Below are 23,016 nucleotides of genomic sequence, written 5' to 3' on the forward strand. Positions count from 1 at the left end.
AGAGGGCTTGAGCTCTGGATCGTCAGATAGTAGAAAGGCAGTAGGAAGGAATGGCGTAGGGAGGCCGTGTGTATGTAAAGAGTGAAAGGCCGCCAAAATTCAAAATCCGACAAGAACGGCGGGTTGGCTTCTCGATGACCAATGGGAGCTCGCCACGTGTCCCCATTTATGGCTACGTCAGGATTGAAGCGACGGGATGAAGAGACGAAGAGCCAGCCGAGCTACTTTCGACGAAAAGGCTGTAAGCCGAGGAACATGACCGGGGAAGGATAGCAGATTAGCACGGTGAAGGCTTGGCGACTTGACGACCGGAGAAATGTTATCTCGGTCGAAGTGAGTAATCCCAGTCACGCTTTCACGGACGGGATTAAGGGGCAATTGAGAGGGTGATTTATGATCCGGTGTTGGGCCGAGGTATCGACCGAGCAAGTTGAGAGCCCAGCAGTGCATTGGGCCGAGATGATCGACTGTTCACCCAGAGATGGGCTACCAGAATTTGGGCCGGGCAGAGTACGGGCTGAGTGTCACCCCGGACCGGACAGAAACTGCTCGGTAAGGCAGTGCTCGGTCGGACCAGGGTGCCCGGTCCGAATATGGCCAAAGCCGGATTGACCGAGTGACCGGCGGCCAGGAAGGCATGGACAACCGAGGAAGTTGAGTGGCCGGTGCCCGGAAAGGCGTGGTCAGCCGAGGAGACTGTATGGTCGGCAGGAAGGCCGATCAAAGTAAGTATCCGGGCTAGGCTCGGCCGGGATGCCGCTTAGCCCGGTCCTCCGTTTGTTTATCCGGTTAGGCGCTTAAGGTATGAAGCATGGTACGACCGAGGTAGGGCAGCTCGGCTGCCGAGCTCCAGCTGTGCTGACAGGCAGTTGAGAGCAGGTGATGAATGGCATGGTTTATGCTGACAGATGGGATAGCAGAGCCACGTGTCAGGAGATGACAGGGAGTGGATATGGGGCTCAGAAGGTATATAAGCATGTATGCGCCCCCCATACGGGACACACGAACATCTCTGTAAGAAAATCCTTACACTAAAACACTCTCTCCCTTCTCTCTATTCCCTCCAAGGTGTGTGCTAATTTGACCGTCGGAGGGTGTTTCTGGCCACACACCGCCGGGTAGCTCACCGTTATTTGCTCGCAGGTGATCGGATATCGACGGAACTCGGAAGAAAGGAATACGGGCACGCCGGAATATTTGCTCCCCGTACAAATGGTATAATTGGCCCTTAAAATAATGTTATAACCAACATCACACTAAACCATAATTAAAAGAATGCATCCTACCACAAATTGACGTATTGTTTTTGTAATATCAACTACAAAATGCATAATCTCACTACAAATTACGAAACAAAATGTCTAAAATTTTATGGTTTGTGTAACAAAAGTTTGTAACTTAGTTATGACGTTTTTTGTTACGTCAATTTGTAGTAAAGTTACACATTTTGTAATTGATGTTACGAAATTTTATGGTAAAAATAAGACAATTTATGATAGGGTGCATATGATACACACTCCTTCAATAATTAATATCACAATAAATCATAAACAAATGCCATAAAGATCGTTACTGAGGCATATAGTACACACCCTTGATGATGTACAATAAAATTCTCCATTTATTAACCCCAAGAGATTTGACTTAGTAGAAGGAGAGGCAACCAAACAGGTCATACGGTCAACTCTCAAGAAATCCAAACATCTCCAAGCCTTGAGATCACTGGAGATTTGCCTAGTTGTTATGGATGCTCGCCATTCGGTTGTGGCCGCAGAATCTCTAATCTTTTATTCGTTCGCCGGATTGGCGGATTGAAAAAAATCAATCCGCATTTGCCAGATTGGTAGATGCGGGTTGAGCAGATTGGCAGATAGATGCGAATCGGTTTGGTAGTTTAAACTTTTACAAATTTTGAACATAATATAACAACTTATCAATATTTTTTTTTGGATAACAATCCAACTCAACATAACCAAAAGATTATCAAGTAAATTGTCAAATAGCAATAATAAATATATATAAGAAAATCATGCATTATTAAAACTATTTCATTATTTTCTTTATTCAAAAACTATTTAATTTGTTTTTTTTTTAAATGATAAAATTAAGCCTTATATTTTTTACACAAAAATACCAAATATCAACATTTATCATTTGATAAAAGAATTTTCAAATTGAAAACACAACAGAATATCTAAATTTATTTTTCAATTAAAAATACAAACAAAATATTTAAATAAATTAAAAACACAAAATCTTATAAATTATTATGGGTGCTCACAATTTAGCGGTTCGATTGTAGCCAAAGGAACCTCAAATCTATCATCCGTCCAAAACTAGGTGGATTGAAAAAAATCAATCTACAACTGTCCGTTCGTCATCACGCATCCATCTAAAATACAACGAATCAGTTCTGTTCGATCAATTTAGACGGATCAAAATATCCGCTGAGTATCCCTACTATTTCTTAACTTCATAATCCCAAAACTAATCAAGGCACATGTTAACTAACCTAAATAACTAATCATATAAAAAAATAAAATAAAAAAAGAATTCTCCGTTTACTTATAATTAAGGAAGTGATATTTCTTAATAATTTAAATCTTATTTATCATAATTTAAAAAAGTTAAAAAGTCGCTATCCTACTTAATATTTTATTTAAGTTACATTACCTTTCTATCATATCATTTCAAATTCAACCCATACTCAATTTATATTTCATAAAAATTCAAAAAATACACTTATTTAGATCCTCCCAAATAATCCTTAATAGCTATTATATCTTTTTATAATTTAAAATATTAAAATAATATTTTCCAATAATTTAAGATTATTCTTTTGTATATAAAGCCCCACTCTCAAGCCACTCACTGCTCCGTACAGAGGATGTTTCACTTCCTCTCTCTACAGCGTAATATACAAAGATGCTTCTGAGGAGCTCTTCGTCTCCAATCTCGAACTCATCATGGATACCCAACTTGCGAGAATCCGCGCCAGACTCCGATCACCCTCGCCAACTCATTCGAACCAAGTCCTTGTCACGCGGTGCTCTGTGTCCCACCATAGGCGAACAAGCATTGGGTTCCAAATCAAGGTCACTGGAGAGGGTGTTGTCGAATGCTGAGTTGTGGGTCGACGCTGATCATGAAAAGGGGCCGCAGACGGTGGTTGCTGGCGGCGGCGGCGGCGGGGGTGCTGGAGGAGGGAGAGGATTGGAGGGTGGAGATGGGTTTAGTGGATATGATGGTACGGAAGCTTATTACCAAAAGATGATTGAAGCAAATCCTGGAAATGCCTTGTTACTTGGAAACTATGCGAAATTTTTAAAAGAGGTAATACAACATAATAATAATCATCAAATTTTGGTTAGGGTTTAGCTTCTTTGTTTTTTTTTAAATTATCATTTCAATTTAGGCCAATTTTAAAATGGATTTTGGTGATTCGTCAGTAGAATATTTATGTAAAAAAAATAATAATAATAATATGATTAGATATTGGTTTATATGTCATATTTGTTTTTAAAAAAAAGTCATTTATATACTTTTAGGAATAATTATTCATTTTTTATAATATAAATTTGATTTAAATATATCATTATTAATGTTTGATCATTTTTATTTTTTTTGTATAAATATTTTATTTGACGAAGTTTAAATTATTAAAATGAGACTTGTGTGTGGACTTTATGCCTTTTTATGTTTTCTTAAGGTGTAAATTTGGGCCGACCCAGTCCAACTCAGGTTGGGCCTCGCTGGCTCTCGCTAAAATTTGGGCCGGGTTGGGCCGAGCCACTGGTTAGAAAATTAGGCTTAAGCCAGGGATATTCAAGTCTTGGGTGGGCCTCGGCGTGGGCGGACTTAAACAATTTTTTAAATTTTTTTCTAATATTTTTTTCAATCAAAATTTTATTGTTTTCCATCAAAAAAGACAATGGCTTCGGGCGGGTAGGGCCTGGGGCCAGGTTTTGAGTGAGTCTTAAGCGAGTTGATAGGTCAAGCCACAGGTTGGGCCAAGCTTCAAAATGATGATGCAGGCCTAAGGTCTCGGGCTGGATTAGGCTCTGGCTCGGGCCCAAACAGGCCTAAAAGGGCCGGACCTATCCCCGGACCGCTCACAAACTGCGGGCCACTTTTACACTCAGTTTTCTCATGTTGAAATGTCAACCTGGTAGCCTAACGTTTGTGTAAATTCTGTGTTGATTTTGTGGAAATTTGTGAACAGGTTCAGGGAGATCTTGCGAAAGCAGAGGAATACTGTGGGAGGGCGGTGTTGGAGAACCCAAATGATGGAAATGCTATGTCATTATATGCTGATTTGATATGGCAGACTAAAAGGGATGCTCACCGTGCTGAAAATTACTTCGATCAAGCTGTTAAAGCTGACCCTGATGATTGGTGGGATTACAATTATGCTCAGCTCTTGTTTTATTAGATTCATATTTCAAACTATCATTGCTTGAATATGAAATTACATCTTTGCAAATTAAAAATGGCATTTTGCTCTAGAAATATTTTGGATGTAGTTTGAAACAAGTTATTTGTATTTTGATGGCATTTCTGTTTGGGTTGGTTCAATTCTTGGTGTCTATTTGTTAATAGCTTTAAGTTTTTAGAATTAGTGATGATCTAACATGATATTAGAGCTCTCATTTAACAAGTTCTTGGTTTTAATCTTGTCGTGCTTGTTAAATCTATTATTGTGCACTCAGTTTTATCTGTGTTCCTATACTTTGTTTTCTCAGTCGATTTGCCTCTCCACGTGCGAGACGAGATCACACATAAGAAGACATGTTAGTTCGATATACAGTGTTGGACCCATTTACTAACAGCTTGTTGGTGTCATCTATATGAAGGGCCAGTGACAAATGATCTAGCTTGTATTTGAATGAGGTTATAGCTTGTAATCAATTCTGTCTAGTATATTTTTGTTCAACATGAATCGGGTTTCCTCTAAAAGTTGATAAAGCTTAAAATTTCAATTGGGTATTGTTAGCACTGTTTCAATCATATGCTCTTTAAAGTGATCATGCTAGCTTAAATCTTCATTATTGGTTGTGAATGCATAAAAAATAGCCGATATTGTATACCCTTTTAAGTTATTCAGATTTCAAAAGATTGCCCTCTGACTGATCTTCAACTGGTTCTTTACGTACTCAGAATTGAGAGTGTTTAATTTTTGGTGCAGTTATGTTCTAGCTTCGTATGCGCGATTCCTTTGGGATACGGAAGAGGAAGAAGAAGAAGCAGAGCATTATGGAATGGACAGCAGCTTCTCATCCCCCTCTAACTACAGCTTCTCAGGGTAACACTCAACTACTCTCTGTCCTGATTAGCAGTCCTATGCAGTTTTCTCCTTTTCTCTTTTTTTTCTTTTTGTTTTGTTAATTTCTTCTTCTTCTCACTCTCTTTGTAATCATATGTTGAATATAGCCTATAGGAAACATGACTTTTAGCTGTAACTTTCTATCAATAATGAATAAAATTTTGTACAAATTATTTTTGTGAATTTGAGAGATGAGAAGATATATGATATGTTATGATCTTCTCTCTTCTTTGTCTGCTTGTCTCTTCTTATTGTATTATGATTATTTTTTCCGTATATTTGCATTTAAAACATGGTTGCTGAGTTTGGAGTTTGGGATTTGTTGAACCCTCAGGGGTAAGTTGAATACATTGGTACCTAATTAGATATATTGAATTGAACTCAGAAATTGAATTTGTTTATACCTGATCACAATTCATTGCAGTTGACTATCAAATACAGACTTATTGTTGATTAGTATTAGATATTACTACTGGATATCAATACTTGAAATGTTAAAGGGTAGTAGTTAAAATTCTAGTTATAAGCTATTCCAACATTAACTTCAATTAATGGACAAATCTGAATCTTTATTTGTCATAAAATGCTAACAAATCTGATGTGTCGTAATCTCAACGCTCCGATTCAATATAGTTATTGGTGTTTGAAACCCCTATAGTCAGTGTATTGACAAGTGTTGAAGAATCGAATTGCAGAGGTGGAAATAAGGAAGATTGGGAAATTAATGCTTGGAGTCTGTTTAACAAATTCATGGCCACATGTTAAAAAAGCCTGTGCTAAATTTTTAGGCTGTGTTTGGTACAGCTTTCTAATTACAATTCTACCTCTTCACGTGAATAAAGTGTTTGAATAAGGTTTTGAAAAATTAATTCCACTACACATTTCAAAATTCATTTTTGTTTCACGTTTGGCAGAGTTCATTCCAAAACAAACTTCCAATGCAAAACTCTCACCTTTTCATACAGTTTTTGAATTTTTTGAGTCTATGGGACATTCCCAGGACATCCCCCTAAACATCCCTCCGGATGTCCGGCCGGTTGAGCATTGCAGTGGTTTTTTTTTTTTTTTTGGGGGGGTAACTCTTTCATACATACATACATGTATTTGTGCTATTGTAGACTAATTTTCTGTTGAAAGCGAATAAAAAAATTTGAATAAAATTGAATTGTGTACTGTAAACTGTGTAGATGTTAACAAAAATAATTTTTTAATTTTTGTTTGACTCTTACATAGATAATACTTGATAAATTCTTTGGCCATTTATTTGAAAATAACAATGCAATAAATAGAAAATAATTTGTGACAGTAATTATTAAAAATATAAAAATATTTTAACTGAAAAATATTTTTAAAAAATTTGAACCAAATATACAATCAAAAGTTATTTTAATAAGTAATTAAATATTTATTTTTTAAAAAAAATTATTGCCTTTGTAATATTTTAAATTAAAAAAAATTGATTAATGTTATTTTCTGTTAATAATTAATTTTTTTAATTGAATTTTAAAAAGAGTTTGTTTATTGATCAAAATTTTCGATAGAGTTTTGAGTAGTGTTTTTGGTTATGAGTTATAACAATTTGAATTAAGTTTAGAAAACTTTTTCCAAAACTCATAACCAAACAAATTTTCTTATTTCACATGTCACATCAAATATTAAAAACTCAATTCAACACTCAACTCAAAACTCAATTCAAAATTCTTTTCAAAACTTATAAATAAACAAATTTTCTACACTCAAATCATAATTTTAAAACTTATAAACTCAAAATATAATTTTATTCTCAAATTATATTTAGAAAATTCTATCAAACGTTACCTTAATTTTCTTGGAACTGATGGCAGCAAATATCTCTCTCACAGAAAATGATCAATTGATATATACCCAACATGTAATTTTTTCAGACACAATAATGTATCCGATGTTTCTAGTTTTCAATTAAAGTAGGTTGATACATGACAAACAATCTTCATATGATAAGTCCTTGACAAAAGATAGGGCTTCTGATTGGCTCTCTCTTATGTCTTTGTCGCCCCTAATGTTCTCTCTCTCTCTCTCCCTCTAAAAGATATTCTTACTTTGTGACCAGTATGATTGTATCCCTTACCCCTTTGTATGGGCCACGTGATTTCCCATTGTTCACTCGTCACTCTTGAAGTGGACTCATAATGGTCCCGTTTGATGTGATTATTAAAATAAATTATAAATTCTGATTTTAATTAAAAATTATTAATTTATTTAATATAACTGTTAAATTATAAATTTAAATTATTAAATAGTATTTGTTAAATAAACTATGAAATATCTTTTTCAATTAACTTTTATTTTTTGTTATTTACTATTTGTCTACATTTCTCATAAATAATAATAATAATTTATAGTCCATTTGGATCTTTTTTTATTTCAAAAAAAATAAAAAATAAAAAAAATCTAAGAATATAATTATAAATTAGCATGTCCACAACAGAAATTGATAATCAGAAGTAATTGGTGAATAGTTTTTCAAAATCAACTTTTTTGAATTAAAATAAGTGATTAGAATCAGAAACTGTTTGAAATAAATTTAACTAAACAATCTAAAATAACTTTTTCAAAATTAAAAGTTATAAGTTGACTCAAAAAAATTTAAACAAACACCCCCAATATCTTTTGCTAGAATTATTATTTTAAGAAATTTGGAGGCTTTAAAATGAAATTAATAAACTTTTTCATGTGAAAATGAGTTTCAGTCGAGTTATTTTTTCAAAAAAAAAAAAAAAAAAGATATAATAAAGAAAAAAGAAAAAATGATGGGATTCAATTCAATCATGCTACTTTTGCAAAAAAATAATATTCAGTCACGGTTCCCGAGGTCACTCTTATAATACACTCATAACATAATACTAATATCTTTGGAAAAATTAATATATGATAATGAGATTCACATATCCAAAATATATATATATATATATATATATATATATGGGGCTGGCTTCTTTACAATTTCAAATTAGACTGGAAAGTATTGTTAGGCCTGTAAGGGTTCATTACGGGTCTTATTTCGATAATCTGAACCGTTTAATGTGTAAAACTCGTCGAATACTATATATTTGTAAATAATCACATTGATCGGATATTGATAGTTACGTGATTAAATCAATTTTGTATAAAAAAAAATAGACACTGAAAAAATAAACGATTGACAAAAATCTGATCCGATGAAATAGCTATCCATATCCGATTAACATGCTGTTTTACAGACATATAGTAGTCGACGAGTTCTACATATTGAACAGTTCAGATTATCGAAACGGTATCATGATAGGCTCTCACGAGCCCAACAATACCCTCTAATCCGACTAGATCGGAGGCAAGTCATTCCCATATATGTATATACATGCAAAGTCAGTCCTCTAATGTGCAATTGCTTATTGGGAATGATCAGTCAAGTGTAACAAATTGAATTATTACCCATTGTGCATTATATGGATTAATCAAGTCTCTCAATTATTATTAATTATACATGAAAATACACTATTGAATCTTTCTTTTATTTTATTTTTTTCCCCTCAAAATGAGCTTGACTGAATTCTATTTTCACAAATAAATGTTCCTAAATTTTATTTTCAAACATTCCCATTTCCTTTACATCAATTCTCCCCGCGTCTTCTGATATTTGGAAGTTGGCTTTTATAATAAGACTTGGAGCTGCTGATGATAAAATGTATGTACTCTGTCAATCCTACCATAAATTATTGAGATATGTCACTATTCATATCCCTAATAGGGTATATATGGTGTCTTTTTGTAACTACATTATCAATTTTATTAAACATGAATCACAAAATAATATAGCTTTTTCACCATGGAAAAAATATAAATAAATAATATGTACAAAAATCATAATATTCATCACATAACTATAAAGAGTCCTAACTTTAAGGTTGAATGACTTAGTGAATGGCTTTTACCTATATTTAGAAGCCCTGACTTTTATGTCTAATGATAAATAAAATTAAACATTACATCACTTTAATGTAAATTGAATGAAAGAGGCATTAAGGTTGTGTTTAGATAAGAATTTGATGAGGGAAAGGAAAATGAAAAGAAAAAGTGAATTGTGATTTAGACGAAGGATTTATAAGGAATTTTTAAAGAAAAAGGAAAATGGAAGGAAAAAGTGAATGAAAGTTATCTTCTAAATCATTCATTTTTCCTATCCTTTTCATTTCCCTTCTACAAATCCCTCATCAAAGATTTGATGCAGCCTAAAGTAATTTTCCTTGATCTAACTATGCCCCAAAGTATTCATTCAAGCAATCATGGATGTTTTGAAATGAATGGAAAAAGAAACTATTTTTTTTAAGCGATTTATTAGATGATTGAAAACAGAGGATCTTGAATATTATTCGGAGCAGAGGTATATACAAACTAACAACTGACATCTATTTTATCATCGCCACCTCTATCATACTTGTGTGCATACACTGCTGCAGTGTCTTGAACAAATTGCCAGTAATTCAACATTAGTGGCGGAAACAGAAAACTAAATCAGAAAGGATATTTATTAATTATAATTATAATTTTTTTTCATAACTAACAATAAGAAGATAATAATAATTTTTGAATTAATATTAAGTACAAAAACTTAAATAAATTATTACAAATGTACTTCACGTAAAATTTTATAATTAACTTCGAGTAAAATCGAAAAATTACGTATAACTAGTATATGAGGAACAATATAAAAAAGTCATATATTTAAATCTTAAAATAGATTATATAATGATAAGATAAATTAAATTTTTACAAAATTTGAGTAAATATTTCATATAATAGTGATATCACGTCATCATTAACATATGATATCAACCAATAGTAAAGCAACATATGAAAGATGAACTCCACGTGTAAATATAACTATCACTCTAGTAACTTTTACATATATAGTAAGATTAATTATATTTACATATCAATAATGATGGATATTGCTTTTATATTGAGTTTTTTTCACAAAATTTTTATACATAAAAATATAATTTGTTGTAGTCCTTCATTTTCAATAAAATAATCACTATTATTTTCATAAATTTAGAAATACCATTGCCATTTTATTCTAAATATTATTTTTGTTTAAAATTTTATTTATATACATATGTCAAAAATAAATAAATTCAAAATTCAGGGGCACGTGACCCCTAGCCTCCATGTGGCTCCGTCACTATAACCAGCAACATAGAACAATTATGCCTACGTTTGGGAAGTGGATTGGCTTTTTGACTTTTTGACTTTTTTGACTATTTTACTCTGAGCTAAAAAGCTTGGTTTGACTTTTTGACTTTTTGATTTTTTTGACTTTTTTTGTGAGATAATGGTGTAATGATTATAACTCCGCCGGGGTTGTTAACAACTCCGCCGGTCCCAAGCCCGGGTTAAGAAGGAGGGTTGTGTGTTAGGTAGCCGACAGTCAACACGTAAAAAAGCCGCCCGGATCCCTTAAGAAAATGAATCCTACTTTGAATCGTTTAAATGCTAAGTCGTTCCCCTCAAGTGACGCGTTGCGCCTGCCTCCGGGTGTTTCGAAAAGTGAGCAAGGGGCGCCGCATCGACGCCTGGGTGCGGTGAAAAATGGGCAAAGGTTTCCGCGTTTTTCTGGACGGGCGCGGGTAAAGAAGCTAGTCCAAGACTATAAGTTTAGGATAGCCACTTGGAACATAGGAATCTTAACTGGTAGGTCGATGGAATTGGTAGATGTTATGATTAGGAGGAGAGTTAGTATAGCTTGCATACAAGAAACTAAGTGGACGGGAGAGAAAGCTAGGAAAATTGAGGAGACTGGTTTTAAACTTTATTATAGTGGTAAGGATAGACGCAGGAATAGGGTAGAAATCATAATTGCCAAGGGTCTTGTGGAAAGTGTGATGGCGGTCACTAGGAAAGGAGATAGGATTATGCTAATTAAACTAGTTATTGGAGGGAATATAGTGACTATTATTAGCGCTTACGCCCCTCAAGTAGGGTTAGATGATCAGACTAAGAGAGATTTTTGGGAGCAAATGGATGAGATCTTACAGGAGATACCCGTAGGAGAAAATCTGGTTATAGGTGGACATTTTAATGGCCATGTGGGCATAGATAAAGTAGGTTATGAAATGGTGCATGGTGGATACGATTTTGGTGACAGAAATGAGGCTGGAGAGAGAATCTTAGATTTTGCGTTGACTTCTAACCTGGTGGTGGCCAATACTATGTATAAGAAGAGAGAGGAGCATTTGATAACCTTTAAGAGTGGATTAGTGAAGAGCCAAATAGACTATTTCTTAGTAAGAAAAGTGGACTACCTAAAATGCAATGATTGTAAGGTGATTCCTAGTGAGGGTCTGGTCTCTCAACATAGGATTTTGGTACTAGATTTATGTTTTAGAGGGCAATACCAAGTTAGGAAGGATGGTGGGCATCGTAGGACAAGATGGTGGGACTAAAAAGGGGATAAACTAGAAATATTTAAGAATCGAATGGATAAGGAAGGTACTTGGGACTTAGAAGGTGATGCTAACACTGTGGAATTCGATGGCCAATTGTATGAGGAGAATCTCAAGGGAAGTACTTGGAGAGTCGAAAGGAACGGGACCCAGCTCTAGGGAAACTTGGTGGTGGAGGGAAGAGGTCCAAGCGGTAGTTAAAGCAAAAAAAGAGTACTTTAAAAAGTGGCAGAAGGATAGAACTGAGAAAAACCTTAAGAGCTATAGATTGGCTACTAAGGAGGTCAAGAAAGTAGTGAGAGAGACTAAGTTGAAAGTTTATGATGATCTATACACTAGACTAGATAGTAAGGAGGGAGAGAAGAGGGTACACAAACTTGCTAAGATACGGGAGAGGAAAACAAAAGATTTTAATCAAGTAAAGTACATCAAGAGTGAAGGTTTTAAGGTATTGGTGAAGGATGATGAGATTAAGGAAAGATGGAAGAATTATTTTGAGAAATTGTTAAATGAGGAACATGGAAGTACGACAATAAGGGAAGAAATAATCAGTAATACGATAAATCAAGACTATAGGTTCTATCACAGGATTAGGAACTTTGAAGTAGATATTGCACTTAAGAAGATGAAATCAAATAAGGCTTTAGGACCTGATAATATCCCTATTGAAGCTTGGAAGTGTTTGGGTAAAAAGGGAGTTACTTGGTTGACTAGGTTGTTTAGCAAAATTTTGTTGACTAGGAACATGCCAGATGAGTGGAGGAAGAGTATATTAGTGCCAATCTATAAGAATAAAGGTGATGTCCAGAATTGTAACAACTATAGAGGAATTAAGCTAATGTGTCATATAATGAAAGTGTGGAAGAGGGTGATGGAACGCCGATTGCGAGACATAACAGAGGTGTCAGAGAATCAATTTGGGTTTATGCCTGGAAGGTCAACAATGGAAGCGATCTATCTTTTGAGAAGAGTTATAGAAAAGTATAAAGAAAAGAAAAGAGACATTCATATGGTGTTTATCGACCTTGAGAAAGCATATGACAGAGTGCCCCGAGATATAATATGGTGGGCGTTAGAGAAGAAAGGGGTGACAAAAGGTTACATTGACGTGATTAGGGACATGTATGAAGGGGTGGTGACCACTATTAGATCGCCAGCTGGAGAAACAAATGAATTTCCTATCACTGTAGGGTTACACCAAGGATCTACCTTAAGTCCTTATCTTTTTGCTTTAATTATGGACGAGTTGACGATAAATTTTCAGGATGATGTGCCATGGTGTATGCTTTTTGCAGACGATATTGTGTTAGTGGATGAGACTAGAGAAGGAGTTAACACAAAGTTGGAAATTTGGAGAAAAGCTCTTGAATCTAAAGGATTTCGGATAAGCAGAACTAAGACAGAGTACATAGAGTGTAAATTTAGTAACAGTAACAATGAAAGCAGAGGAGAAGTGAAGATTGAGAACCAAGAACTGCCTAAGAGTGAACATTTTCGTTATTTAGGGTCGATTATCACAACAGCGGGAGAGATTGATGCAGATGTGGCCCATAGGATTAAGGCGGGATGGTGTAAGTGGAGAAGTGCGTCTGGGGTATTGTGTGATAAACGAATACCCACTAGACTAAAAGGTAAGTTCTATAGAACGGCTATTAGACCAGCTATGTTGTATGGGACGTAGTGTTGGACAACCAAGAAACAACATGTAGATAAGATGAGTGTGGCTGAGATGAGGATGCTAAGGTGGATGTGTGGTAAGACTAAGAGATGAGGATGCTAAGGTGGATGTGTGGTAAGACTAAATAAGACAGGATTAGGAATGAGTGTATTCAGGAATATGTAGGAGTAACACCGTTAGAAGATAAGTTGAGAGAGAATCGTTTGAGATGGTTTGGTCATATTGAACGGAGGCCAACAGAGGCAGTAGTGAAGAGATGCGATGCTGTAACGATAGATAGAAGTGTTAGGGGATGGGGTAGGCCTAGATTAACGTTGACTAGCGTTATAAATAGAGATATGAATCTACTTAATTTGACTAATGAAATGGCCTTTAATGGTGTAATGATTATGAATTGGATGTGATATTTTTTTTTTGTGGCTAAAATAGCCTATTTTATCTTTTATGACTAAAATGGCCAAACAAAGCTCCAAATAACTCTTCCCAAATGGAGCAGGCAAACCGTTGCTTTTTTTCTTTTTTTCTTCGGAAAACAACATTTTTTGGAAAACCATTTTTAAGTTGTTTCCTGAATATTAGAGAATTGTTTTCACACAAAACTGAAAATGGTAATGACAACAATGCTGGGTCTCTTTTTTTTTTTTTTTTTTTTTTTTTGGGTCTTTTCATTGTTTTTATTTCTAAAAACATGAAAAACAAAAATATTGAAAATGATAACAATACCAAACAAATTTTATGTATCTCAAAACCCATCTCCCAAATGACACACAAACTTCAATTCACAGGTTTAGCAATGCAACATGGGCTTGCTTAATCAGGTTGATATTCTATCCACTCGTCACAGTATGTCAGTATCAACCCAAAGGTTTCGAAGCGCTTTCCCAGTGGTATCATTTGACTTCTATCCTCGGATTCACTAACACCTAACGGGTATTTGGCTATTGTGTTTTCATTGTATTCACTCATAAATCAGTACCGGTTGAGGAAGCAGAAATAAGTTGGCATTATAATGCTTTGTTCTGGGTTAATTGGTGTAGGTCCAGTTTTTTGGCTGGCTGTGGAACATATGAACTACAGCTATAGTGGTCTTAGCAATCAGAAAAAGCAACCAAACTTATCATTCATAAAAATGCAAGTATTGCAAAGCTCGAGACTTGAGCACAATAATTAGAACTACGCAGAGACATCAAATAAAAACAAAAATTGTAAATTTTAAAAAAGGTGTATGAAACGGCTACATACAGGACATGCCATTCAACATTTTCGACAACTGCTTCTATCATCTTGGCCCTGATAACTGAACCTCTGACGGCAACACAACACTATTGTCATTGGTTGATCTTGAGAAAATGCCCTCTTCACCATTAGATTTGAAGAAGCTTGAATAAATCCAGGAACTCACTTGAGAAGAGCTCGGGGGCTCAGATACAACACAAATGCCTTCAAGAATTTGGACTACTCTAGCCATTGATGGTCTCATATGCATGTCATCTTGTATACACCATAAAGCAACCTTGATTGCATTGACAACTCTTTCATCGTTCTTATCAATATCAAGCTTCGGATCAAGGATTTCGTTAAGTTTTCCTTCTTCCATCATTTTGAAGGCATAAGATGGAAAATGGGCTTTCTCTAAGCTCTCCCCCGGGACATAATTCTTTCTTCCCCCAATCACCTCCATGACAACCATGCCAAAACTGTACACATCACTCTTTTCTGATATGGCATAGTTCATTATCCACTCCGGTGCAAGGTACCCCCTAGTTCCCCTTACCATTGTGAATACACTGCTCTGTTCCCGTTTCATTAGCTTTGCCAAACCAAAATCTGAAACTTTGGCAAGGAAATTATCATCAAGGAGAACATTTTCAGGCTTTATATCACAATGGACAATCTTCGCATCACATTCCTCATGGAGATAGGCCAATCCTTTTGCCATACCCAAAACTATATTGAATCTTGTTTCCCAATCCAACACGTGATCTTCTTCGTTTTTATTGAAGATCCACCTATCAAGAGACCCCTTTCCCATGTACTCATAAACAAGAAGTCGGTGGGTACCCTCAGCACAAAAGCCTTTAAGCTTGACCAGATGGACATGATGGATACTTCCTATGATGCTAACTTCAGCTCTAAACTCTTTCTTCCCTTGCCCAATTCCCTCCAACCTTTTCACTGCCACTCCGGACCCATCTGGAAGCACTCCTTGGTAAACCGAGCCAAACCCTCCTTGGCCAAGCTTCATGGAGAAGTCTTTTGTGGCATTACAAAGATCATTGTAACTGAAGCGTATAGGCATCCCAGAAACACCATCAAAGACATCATCCTCTTCCGAGGTCTCTTGAGAACGTTTCATTAATTTCTTTTTCATTCGGATGAACCGGAATCCTAGATAAATTAGACCTACAATTATGAGGACAGTCGCAATGGTTATGATAACTACAAATACAACATGCTTGTGCTCTTTACTCTCATTACCTCCATCAAGACCACCACTATGGACCTTGATATATGAAATAAAACCAATAGAACCAAGTTCAGCACGTTTTAAACTTCCTACCTGGTCAAACAGAAAGCAATTCCTTGATGTGTTTTCAAAAAATAGAACACGGCATGAGCAGTTTTCACGGCAGGCTTCTTGGCAACCGCTCAGATGAGTTTTCAAAAGGGGCTTAACAAACCCAAGTGCGAAATAATTAAGTCTCTCACCAACATATACCAGTTCTACCACACTTTTTTTTGAGCCATTGCAAAGGAAGTTAAGGTCTGGTGTGCATTTGGGACGAGATTTGAGAACCGATGGGCATTGGCATCGGCTGTCAAAACTACACACATTATATGGGGGACAAGGCTCAGGAGTGCTGCATGAGTTTTGCGGAATTGTAATTGGCTCGGGTCCAGGAGACTTTCCATTCTGAAGATTGTAGAAAGAGATCGCCCCATCTGTGCCTAAAACAGCAGCCCATATAGCATTCGGGTCATTGTAGTTTGAGAAGTTAAACTGCCAAACTAAAATTTGGTTTTGGTCATAGAAATTCCACGAATTGGCAACAAGGGAAGCAGAGGAGATCGTGTCATTGACTTGGTTGATGGTTTTCCGACTATCAGTTGACATGGACCAATAAAGTTGCGGAGTTTGATATCCTACGTACAATATCAGATCATCTGTCTTGAATTCAAGATAATGATGCAAGTCATTGAAGTAAGGATCGCTTTTAAGCTTCATTCCTACAACAAATTCTTGGCCAGACAAAAGGGCATCGGTGGGACTACTAAAACTCTGCCAAAGAATTCTTCTGTTGCTCCCAAGCAACACTAAATTCCCGTTGTCTTGCAATTCCATGGCAGTAACCCCTTTCCCTGTCGTGTCCGTAGACCAAACAACACTCATTGCATTTCCCAAGTAAGCATTTCCATTTTCATCAAGCACGAATTTAACATCATTTTTGACCTGTTGCTCCCTATTGGCAGTCCAAACTATTCGAGAACTACTCATGTGGATGACAACCAATGAAAACAAAGTTCCATCTAAGGCATAGAATCCAAAAGCGAATATCAAGTTGTTAGATAGAAGAAACAGACCGTCATGATCGACCCAATTCATCTGAGACCCTTCAAACCCAGGATTAATCTGCCCAACAGATTGAGTGCTAGCACCACAAACCTCAAACCACAGTAGGAAACAAAAACACAAGGACTTAACACAATGGAAGCAAACCATGACTGGCTTAATTGACCTAAATTAGACTCAAATAGTAGGGTTTTTGTTTTTTTTTTTAATATTAAAAATAAATAAATTGGGGAATGAAAAGAAAAAGGAAAAGTAATAGTTTCAAAAAGATTTCATGGGTCTGGGTAATTAGTTGCAGAAGGGGGAGAATGAGAAAAGAATTGGGATCTTATGAAAATCTAGCATATGATAAGAGCTTCAAGAAAATAACATGTAAATAACTACATAATTCTTCTTGAATTGATACTAAGTAAATCCCAATGAATTGAGAAGACAAAATTGGAATAGATAAAAACCCTATCTCATGTATTCAAACCAAACAAAAGGCATAAACAAAGAACCAGAAACAAGCTAAACAAAAGAAAATTCAGAGAGATAATTGATGGGTTCTTTCTGTTTGTCAATAGAAACTAATTCTATCAGAAGATAAGCAAAAGGGTTTGACATAGCTGACAATAAAGGGCATAAAAAAAGGCACTCAGAGCAGACCACTGAGACACGACTAACCTTTTTTTTCGAATTTGTTGAAGAAACAAGAGGGTTTGCAGCGATGGGTTCTCAGAAATTACCTGAGCTTTACAAGGAGGGAGAGAGAGAGAGAGAGAGAGAGAGAATCAGATGAATATGCTCCGTTTCACGCGTCCACTCTCTGTTAAAAGAGCGAAGCAAGAAAGGCAAAGAAACATAGAGAGGTGGTGGAGGACTGGGGAAGAGAAGACAAAGTTGTATTAGGTGAACACATCCAATTTTCCAAAAATTCTATGATGCTGAAAGTGCAAATAATGGCCTAGCTTGGAAGTAGCCTATTTGATTTTTTTAATTATTTTACCTTAGTTAAAATAATTAAATTTAAGAAATTGATTATTTTTTTGTAATTGCAAAAAAATAAAATGATTATAAATTAGATGTGATATTTTATTTTAGAAAAAATTAGTCTAAAGTCCCTCTTCCAATTTTAGTAATGGAAGAGATTCATAATATTATTTTATAATGTCTACGGTCCCTCAACCCCATACCCATGTATTACAGAGAAATTTGGTATAAGCTTCAAATCTTCACCCCCCTCTCTCTCTCTTTCTCTCAGACGTACGCCTCACCTCTTCCAAACCCACCACCCAATTCACAAATCCAATCCCACATATCATTTGGAATCGGCACAATCGATAATCTGGGCTGCCTGAACAGACCAAAACCCTTCAACCCATCATCTCCTTTCAACTCCTTCAAGTCTACCGACCTGTTCATCTCCCCCACCGGCCTCACATCCACCGCACTACCATCGTCTTCGTACCATTCTCGGACAACGGAGACTACGTCGACGATGCGGCGGGCTTTAGGACCGGAGTGGTAGAAGAAGCAAAGGTCGCCGAGGCGCATGGACTTGAGGTTCTTCTGGGCTTGTTTGCTCTTCACTCCATCCCAATTTGATAAGCCGCCATTGGTTGCTTGATCATCCCATGACCACTCTCTTACCTCTATCTTTAGCAGCCAAAACTGCTTCTCTTTCTCCATTTTCTATTTTTTGCAGACCCTAAATTCCAAGAATTGCTTTGTATGTTGAATTCATTATGAATATAGACATAAACATGGTTATTGGATCAAGTCTTTTTTTATAGTATAAAAATAATGTTGGATCAAATCACTGAAGCCATCAAACTGCAGACAACAAGTGAATTTCTCTGGTTAGAGGGGATTTTCTCTGGGATTGAGTAAATTTCTCTGGAGTGGAGAGGAAAATTTCTCTGGATTGAGTAAATTTCAAGTTTGTTGAATTAAAAATGCTCTTGTTTGAGAAAGTCTTGTAGATAACAAGCAGACTTCATATTTTTGGCTATAGAAAACAGGATTTGAGAATCCAATAAGATTTGAGCTTGAACAGCTTTTTTATATTTGAATCAAAGAAAATTTCTCTCTGGTTTGGTCTAGAGAAAATTGAGAGAATTTCTCTAGACCAACCCAATTTTCTCTGAAGTAGAGCACTAGAAACCAGAGAATTTCTCTGGACCAACCCAATTTTCTTTGAAGCAGAGCACTAGTTCAACCCATAGAAAATTAAGTCCAAACCAAAGAATTTCTCTGGACCAACCCAATTTTTTCTGAAGCAGAGCACTAGTTCTCATTGTTGTCCAGAGAAATTTAGAATTTTCTCTGTGATTTGTTCAGAGAAATTTAAAATTTTCTCTGTGATTTGTCCAGAGAAATTCTCTAGATCGAATTTTTTCTGGATTGATGTTGAGGGACCTTAGACATCATGAAAATATTGAGTGTCCTTTATGTTATAAAATCTTAACACCAGGGGTCTTAAAAAAAAATTCCTTTATTTTATTGACTATTTTATCCTATTTTGTTTGATTATTTTAACTCAACTCTTTTCTCAAACACTCCCAATATACTAGATGTTAAAAATATTTGTTAAAAAGGGAATTATTATTTGGAGCAAATTTTTTTTAAAAAAAAATTACACAAATGATAAATTTTATAATATTAATAAATAAAATTATAATTTTTTATTTATTTATCTGTAAATATTTTTTCTACAATCCACTAGATTTTAATTGCCCTTTGTTAAAATGTATCAATAAATAAAAATTTATAAAAGTAAAATGTAATTTGAGAATTAATTATTGTTTATTAATTTAAAGAGTGAATTTTGCTATGATATATATTAAAGTGTGTTAAATAAAATGAAATATAGAATAATTGGCTTATTTATTTGCATCTCAACGTGTTTTTGTAACTCCACTTAACACGCACAGGAAATCATCTGATTCGGTGGACGAATAAACTTTACAAAACAAACATGTTAGACTTTGGTGCTTACTTCAACCAAAGGAAAATAGTGATAATTACTATTGTGGAATGATAATTTGAATTTGTACCTAAAATGGGTCAATATAAGAAGAGAATTGTTTTTCTCCCTCCATCTTTTTATTACCACACGCCAAAATTGTTTGTAGTGTCCAAAATTACACATAACACTATTTTCAATCCACATTAGAAAATGAATTTTGGAGTGTAGTTATAAAAATAAAATAAAATAAAAAAGAAAAAATAATAATTTTTATAAAAGCAAACTAAAGCCTATTTTAGATAGTAGGTTAAAAATTGATTTTTTGACTTTTAAACTTTTTTTAAAAAAATATATAAAAAAATAAAGAGATGATGTGATTTAAAAAAATTAAAAAATTAATTAAATTTTTTTTTTTTTAAATCTCTTTGCCAAAAGAGACCAAGTAATTAGAAAGTTGTTAAGCACTTCTTTTTGGGTCAAGTTATAAGGTGTTTGTAAATAATCTAAATAGGAAAATATTATAGGTCTCAAATTTTTTATCAAATAAATGATTAAATATCTTACATAGATGTGGAGTTTACAAAATTGCAGACTCCATACCCATATAAGATATTTGGTCATTTATTTAGTAGAAAATTTGATATCCCTAACATTATATATCCATTGAAATAAGTATATTCTTTAACTTTTTACGAAAATATTTACAGAAAAGTAAAAAAAATAAAAATAATGTGACGTAAAATAAAAATAAAAAATAGAAAGTTTGTTTTTTTTTAAGTCATGCCAAATAGTCTCTTAGTTAATAACAACTTAATGGATCGTCATTAAAAAATTAAAATCTTAATATCATTTTTATATATTTTAAAATACATTAATAATATTTTACGTAAATTTTATATTTTTTTATTACACATTTTGCATATTTGTCAGACTAGTGACAACACCTGAGATTGGATCCCCTCCTTCACTTTTCTCCTTAATTCCTTCCATAAATTTTGCATATTTTTTTTTACGTAAATTTCAATTTATTTTTTTTTTTTTTTTTAACCATTGGATTTGGTGAACTGAATCTCAACCGTTGCACGGAGAGAATTAAGAGGCGAAGTTAAGAAGGGGATCTGAAATCCACTAAAGACAATCATATTAAGGGGTTGTTTGGAATATTCTAAATAAGTGCATTTTTTAACTTTTTGGACTAAAGAGTTGAGGAAAAAAATATGGTTGTTTGGGTTAATTTTTTGACTTTTTATGAAAAAACATGTATTAAAAAATTGTATAAATTAGTGTGTAGGGGAAAATTAGGATTGAGAGTTATGTAACGGTACTTTTTGACTTTTAATGAATAGTGATAAATTTTTAAATTTTTGAGTAATTTGTAAACTTTTTAACTTTTTGGACACATGCCAAATTTAACCTAATATTTTTGTTAGAAATGGTGATCAGGTCAGGTGGGGCCAAATTTGGGATATATCTCTGTCCCGTCCCCATTTCTCATTAGGACGGAGGGAGAGAGCCGCCATGTCAAAATAATTCGCCACTCATGTAGGAAGCAATCCTAATAAATAAATAAAAAAACAGAGATGATACGATATATGCAAGATTTGTGTTTGACAAATAATAATAGTTAAAAGGTATTGTAAGAGATAAAAATGTGAAAGTAGTGTAATATTTTTAGTATTTTAATCTTGTTATGTTTGAAAAATTAAATTATATATAGATATAAATTCAGACAAAAATAAATAGGTGGTGTTGGGTTGGGGAAATCGAGATGGATAAGTATAAAAACCATTTCCTCCTCATTTTCTCATAGAGGTGGAGAAAAATTGTGTTAGGCGAGAAACTCAAGATGGAGTAGGAACAGTGTCATCTATATATTTTTTCAGCAATGATTCATCTCACTAAAAATATCACCACTAATAGCACTAATGCATTAAAAAAGTAAAAAAAAAAAAAAAAAATATCACTCAAAGACCAAAACATCACATCATTAATGGCGGGACCCACTGCCACCTAATTAGTGGGAGCACTAATTAGTGCTCCCAAGCATTTTTCTTTTTTTTTTTTCTTTCTATCTTTTTGTATCACAAAGTGTTATTTTGGGAAGCTTGTAAAAAGTCAGCTTCTAATTTTTTATTAATTTTAAGTCACATCACCTCTTACATAATTTATTCACAAAAAAAAACGAAAGTTAAAAAAATTAAAAAGTCAATCTTTTACTAACTTCCCAAAACACCCTAATGAGAAAGAGGATTGAAATCCTCTGAGGTGTTTAACTGTTAAGTTCTAAAATTTTAAGAAAGTAAAATATAAATGAATCATAATTTAAAAAAGTTTAATGTAATTTTCCCTAATCAACAACAATATAATGCTTTTAGTTATGGTTAATAATTTTATTGTTAGTGTGAATGGAATTAATATGTTGTTCAAAAGTTTTGCATCTCTTGTCATGAAAAATAAATAAATAAAATAAATAAATAAATTCACTACTTGTGTGTGTCTCCTGCAATTATTTTGGGTCGCTTTCTTCTACTTTAGCAATTTATTTGAATTTTTATTTACGTTGTAATTATTGATTCGTTTTATCAAACATGTTGCTTAAAAAAAAAAATTGTATCTTGATTTGACCAACACTAAGGCAGTGTTTGTTTAGAAATATTCAAGTATAGGATAGGACTAACAGTCCATCCAAATTAATAATCTATGATTTGATTGAAAATTTTTATTTTGGACTAATAGTCCATGGGGATTATGATTCCCAAATCAATGAGATTATATTCTAGGTTAAACTATCAATAGGTCTTAATAGTTGGACTTAATTTCTATTAAGTCCTATTAAAAATAAGTCTTGGTAAAATTATCGTTAAAAATAATTGTTTTGTGACAATTTTTTATATATGCCACTAAAAATTGATAATTTGTGACTTTTTTTTTGTCATGATTTTTATAAATTGTCGTTAAAACTTACAATTAGTGACTTTTTTATGATAAATTTTTTCCATAGGTCCTATTAGACAATAAGTCCATTTATTATGA

The 23,016-nt window shown here is 34.1% G+C and overlaps 2 protein-coding genes and 1 pseudogene across 4 annotated transcripts; 1 reads left to right on the top strand and 2 right to left on the bottom strand.

Annotated features, from left to right (window-relative positions):
- The first annotated feature begins 2,822 nt into the window (after window positions 1-2,822).
- On the top strand, window positions 2,823-5,506 carry LOC114289379 (uncharacterized). Of its 2 annotated transcripts, XR_003638590.2 has the most exons (4): window positions 2,861-3,333; window positions 4,223-4,395; window positions 4,743-4,890; window positions 5,186-5,506. XR_003638590.2 is itself a non-coding variant. In XM_028233095.2 (3 exons), exons 1-3 carry the CDS (start codon window positions 2,926-2,928, stop codon window positions 5,304-5,306), a joined length of 702 nt encoding a protein of 233 aa, XP_028088896.2. In that variant the 5' UTR covers window positions 2,823-2,925; the 3' UTR covers window positions 5,307-5,506. The 2 variants fall into 2 exon arrangements, 1 of the variants encoding a protein (XP_028088896.2); XM_028233095.2 differs by lacking the exon at window positions 4,743-4,890 and having other exon boundaries at window positions 2,823-3,333.
- Window positions 5,507-14,557: 9,051 nt separating this feature from the next.
- LOC145813638 (G-type lectin S-receptor-like serine/threonine-protein kinase SD2-5 pseudogene) lies at window positions 14,558-17,946 on the bottom strand (annotated as a pseudogene). The gene has a single exon (XR_014356832.1). The product of XR_014356832.1 is annotated as a G-type lectin S-receptor-like serine/threonine-protein kinase SD2-5 pseudogene (transcript).
- A 326-nt stretch (window positions 17,947-18,272) lies between these two features.
- LOC145812892 (uncharacterized) lies at window positions 18,273-18,704 on the bottom strand. The gene has a single exon (XM_082908122.1). It carries the CDS (start codon window positions 18,702-18,704, stop codon window positions 18,273-18,275), a length of 432 nt encoding a protein of 143 aa, XP_082764248.1.
- Between the last annotated feature and the right edge of the window lie 4,312 nt (window positions 18,705-23,016).

This window comes from Camellia sinensis, chromosome 15 (assembly GCF_055761805.1).
Source record: "Camellia sinensis isolate YWXY chromosome 15, ASM5576180v1, whole genome shotgun sequence".
In the NCBI taxonomy this organism is placed as follows: Eukaryota; Viridiplantae; Streptophyta; class Magnoliopsida; order Ericales; family Theaceae; genus Camellia; species Camellia sinensis.

What these genes read in the sequence shown, in the direction of transcription:
- LOC145812892 (XM_082908122.1), bottom strand. Translation starts at nt 18,704, where the DNA reads ATGGAGAAAGAGAAGCAGTTTTGGCTGCTAAAGATAGAGGTAAGAGAG.
- LOC114289379 (XM_028233095.2), top strand. Translation starts at nt 2,926, where the DNA reads ATGCTTCTGAGGAGCTCTTCGTCTCCAATCTCGAACTCATCATGGATA. An exon ending in ATGCGAAATTTTTAAAAGAG is followed by an intron (nt 3,334 to 4,222) that starts GTAATACAACAT and finishes ATTTGTGAACAG; the next exon opens with GTTCAGGGAGATCTTGCGAA. An exon ending in AAAGCTGACCCTGATGATTG is followed by an intron (nt 4,396 to 5,185) that starts GTGGGATTACAA and finishes TTTTTGGTGCAG; the next exon opens with TTATGTTCTAGCTTCGTATG.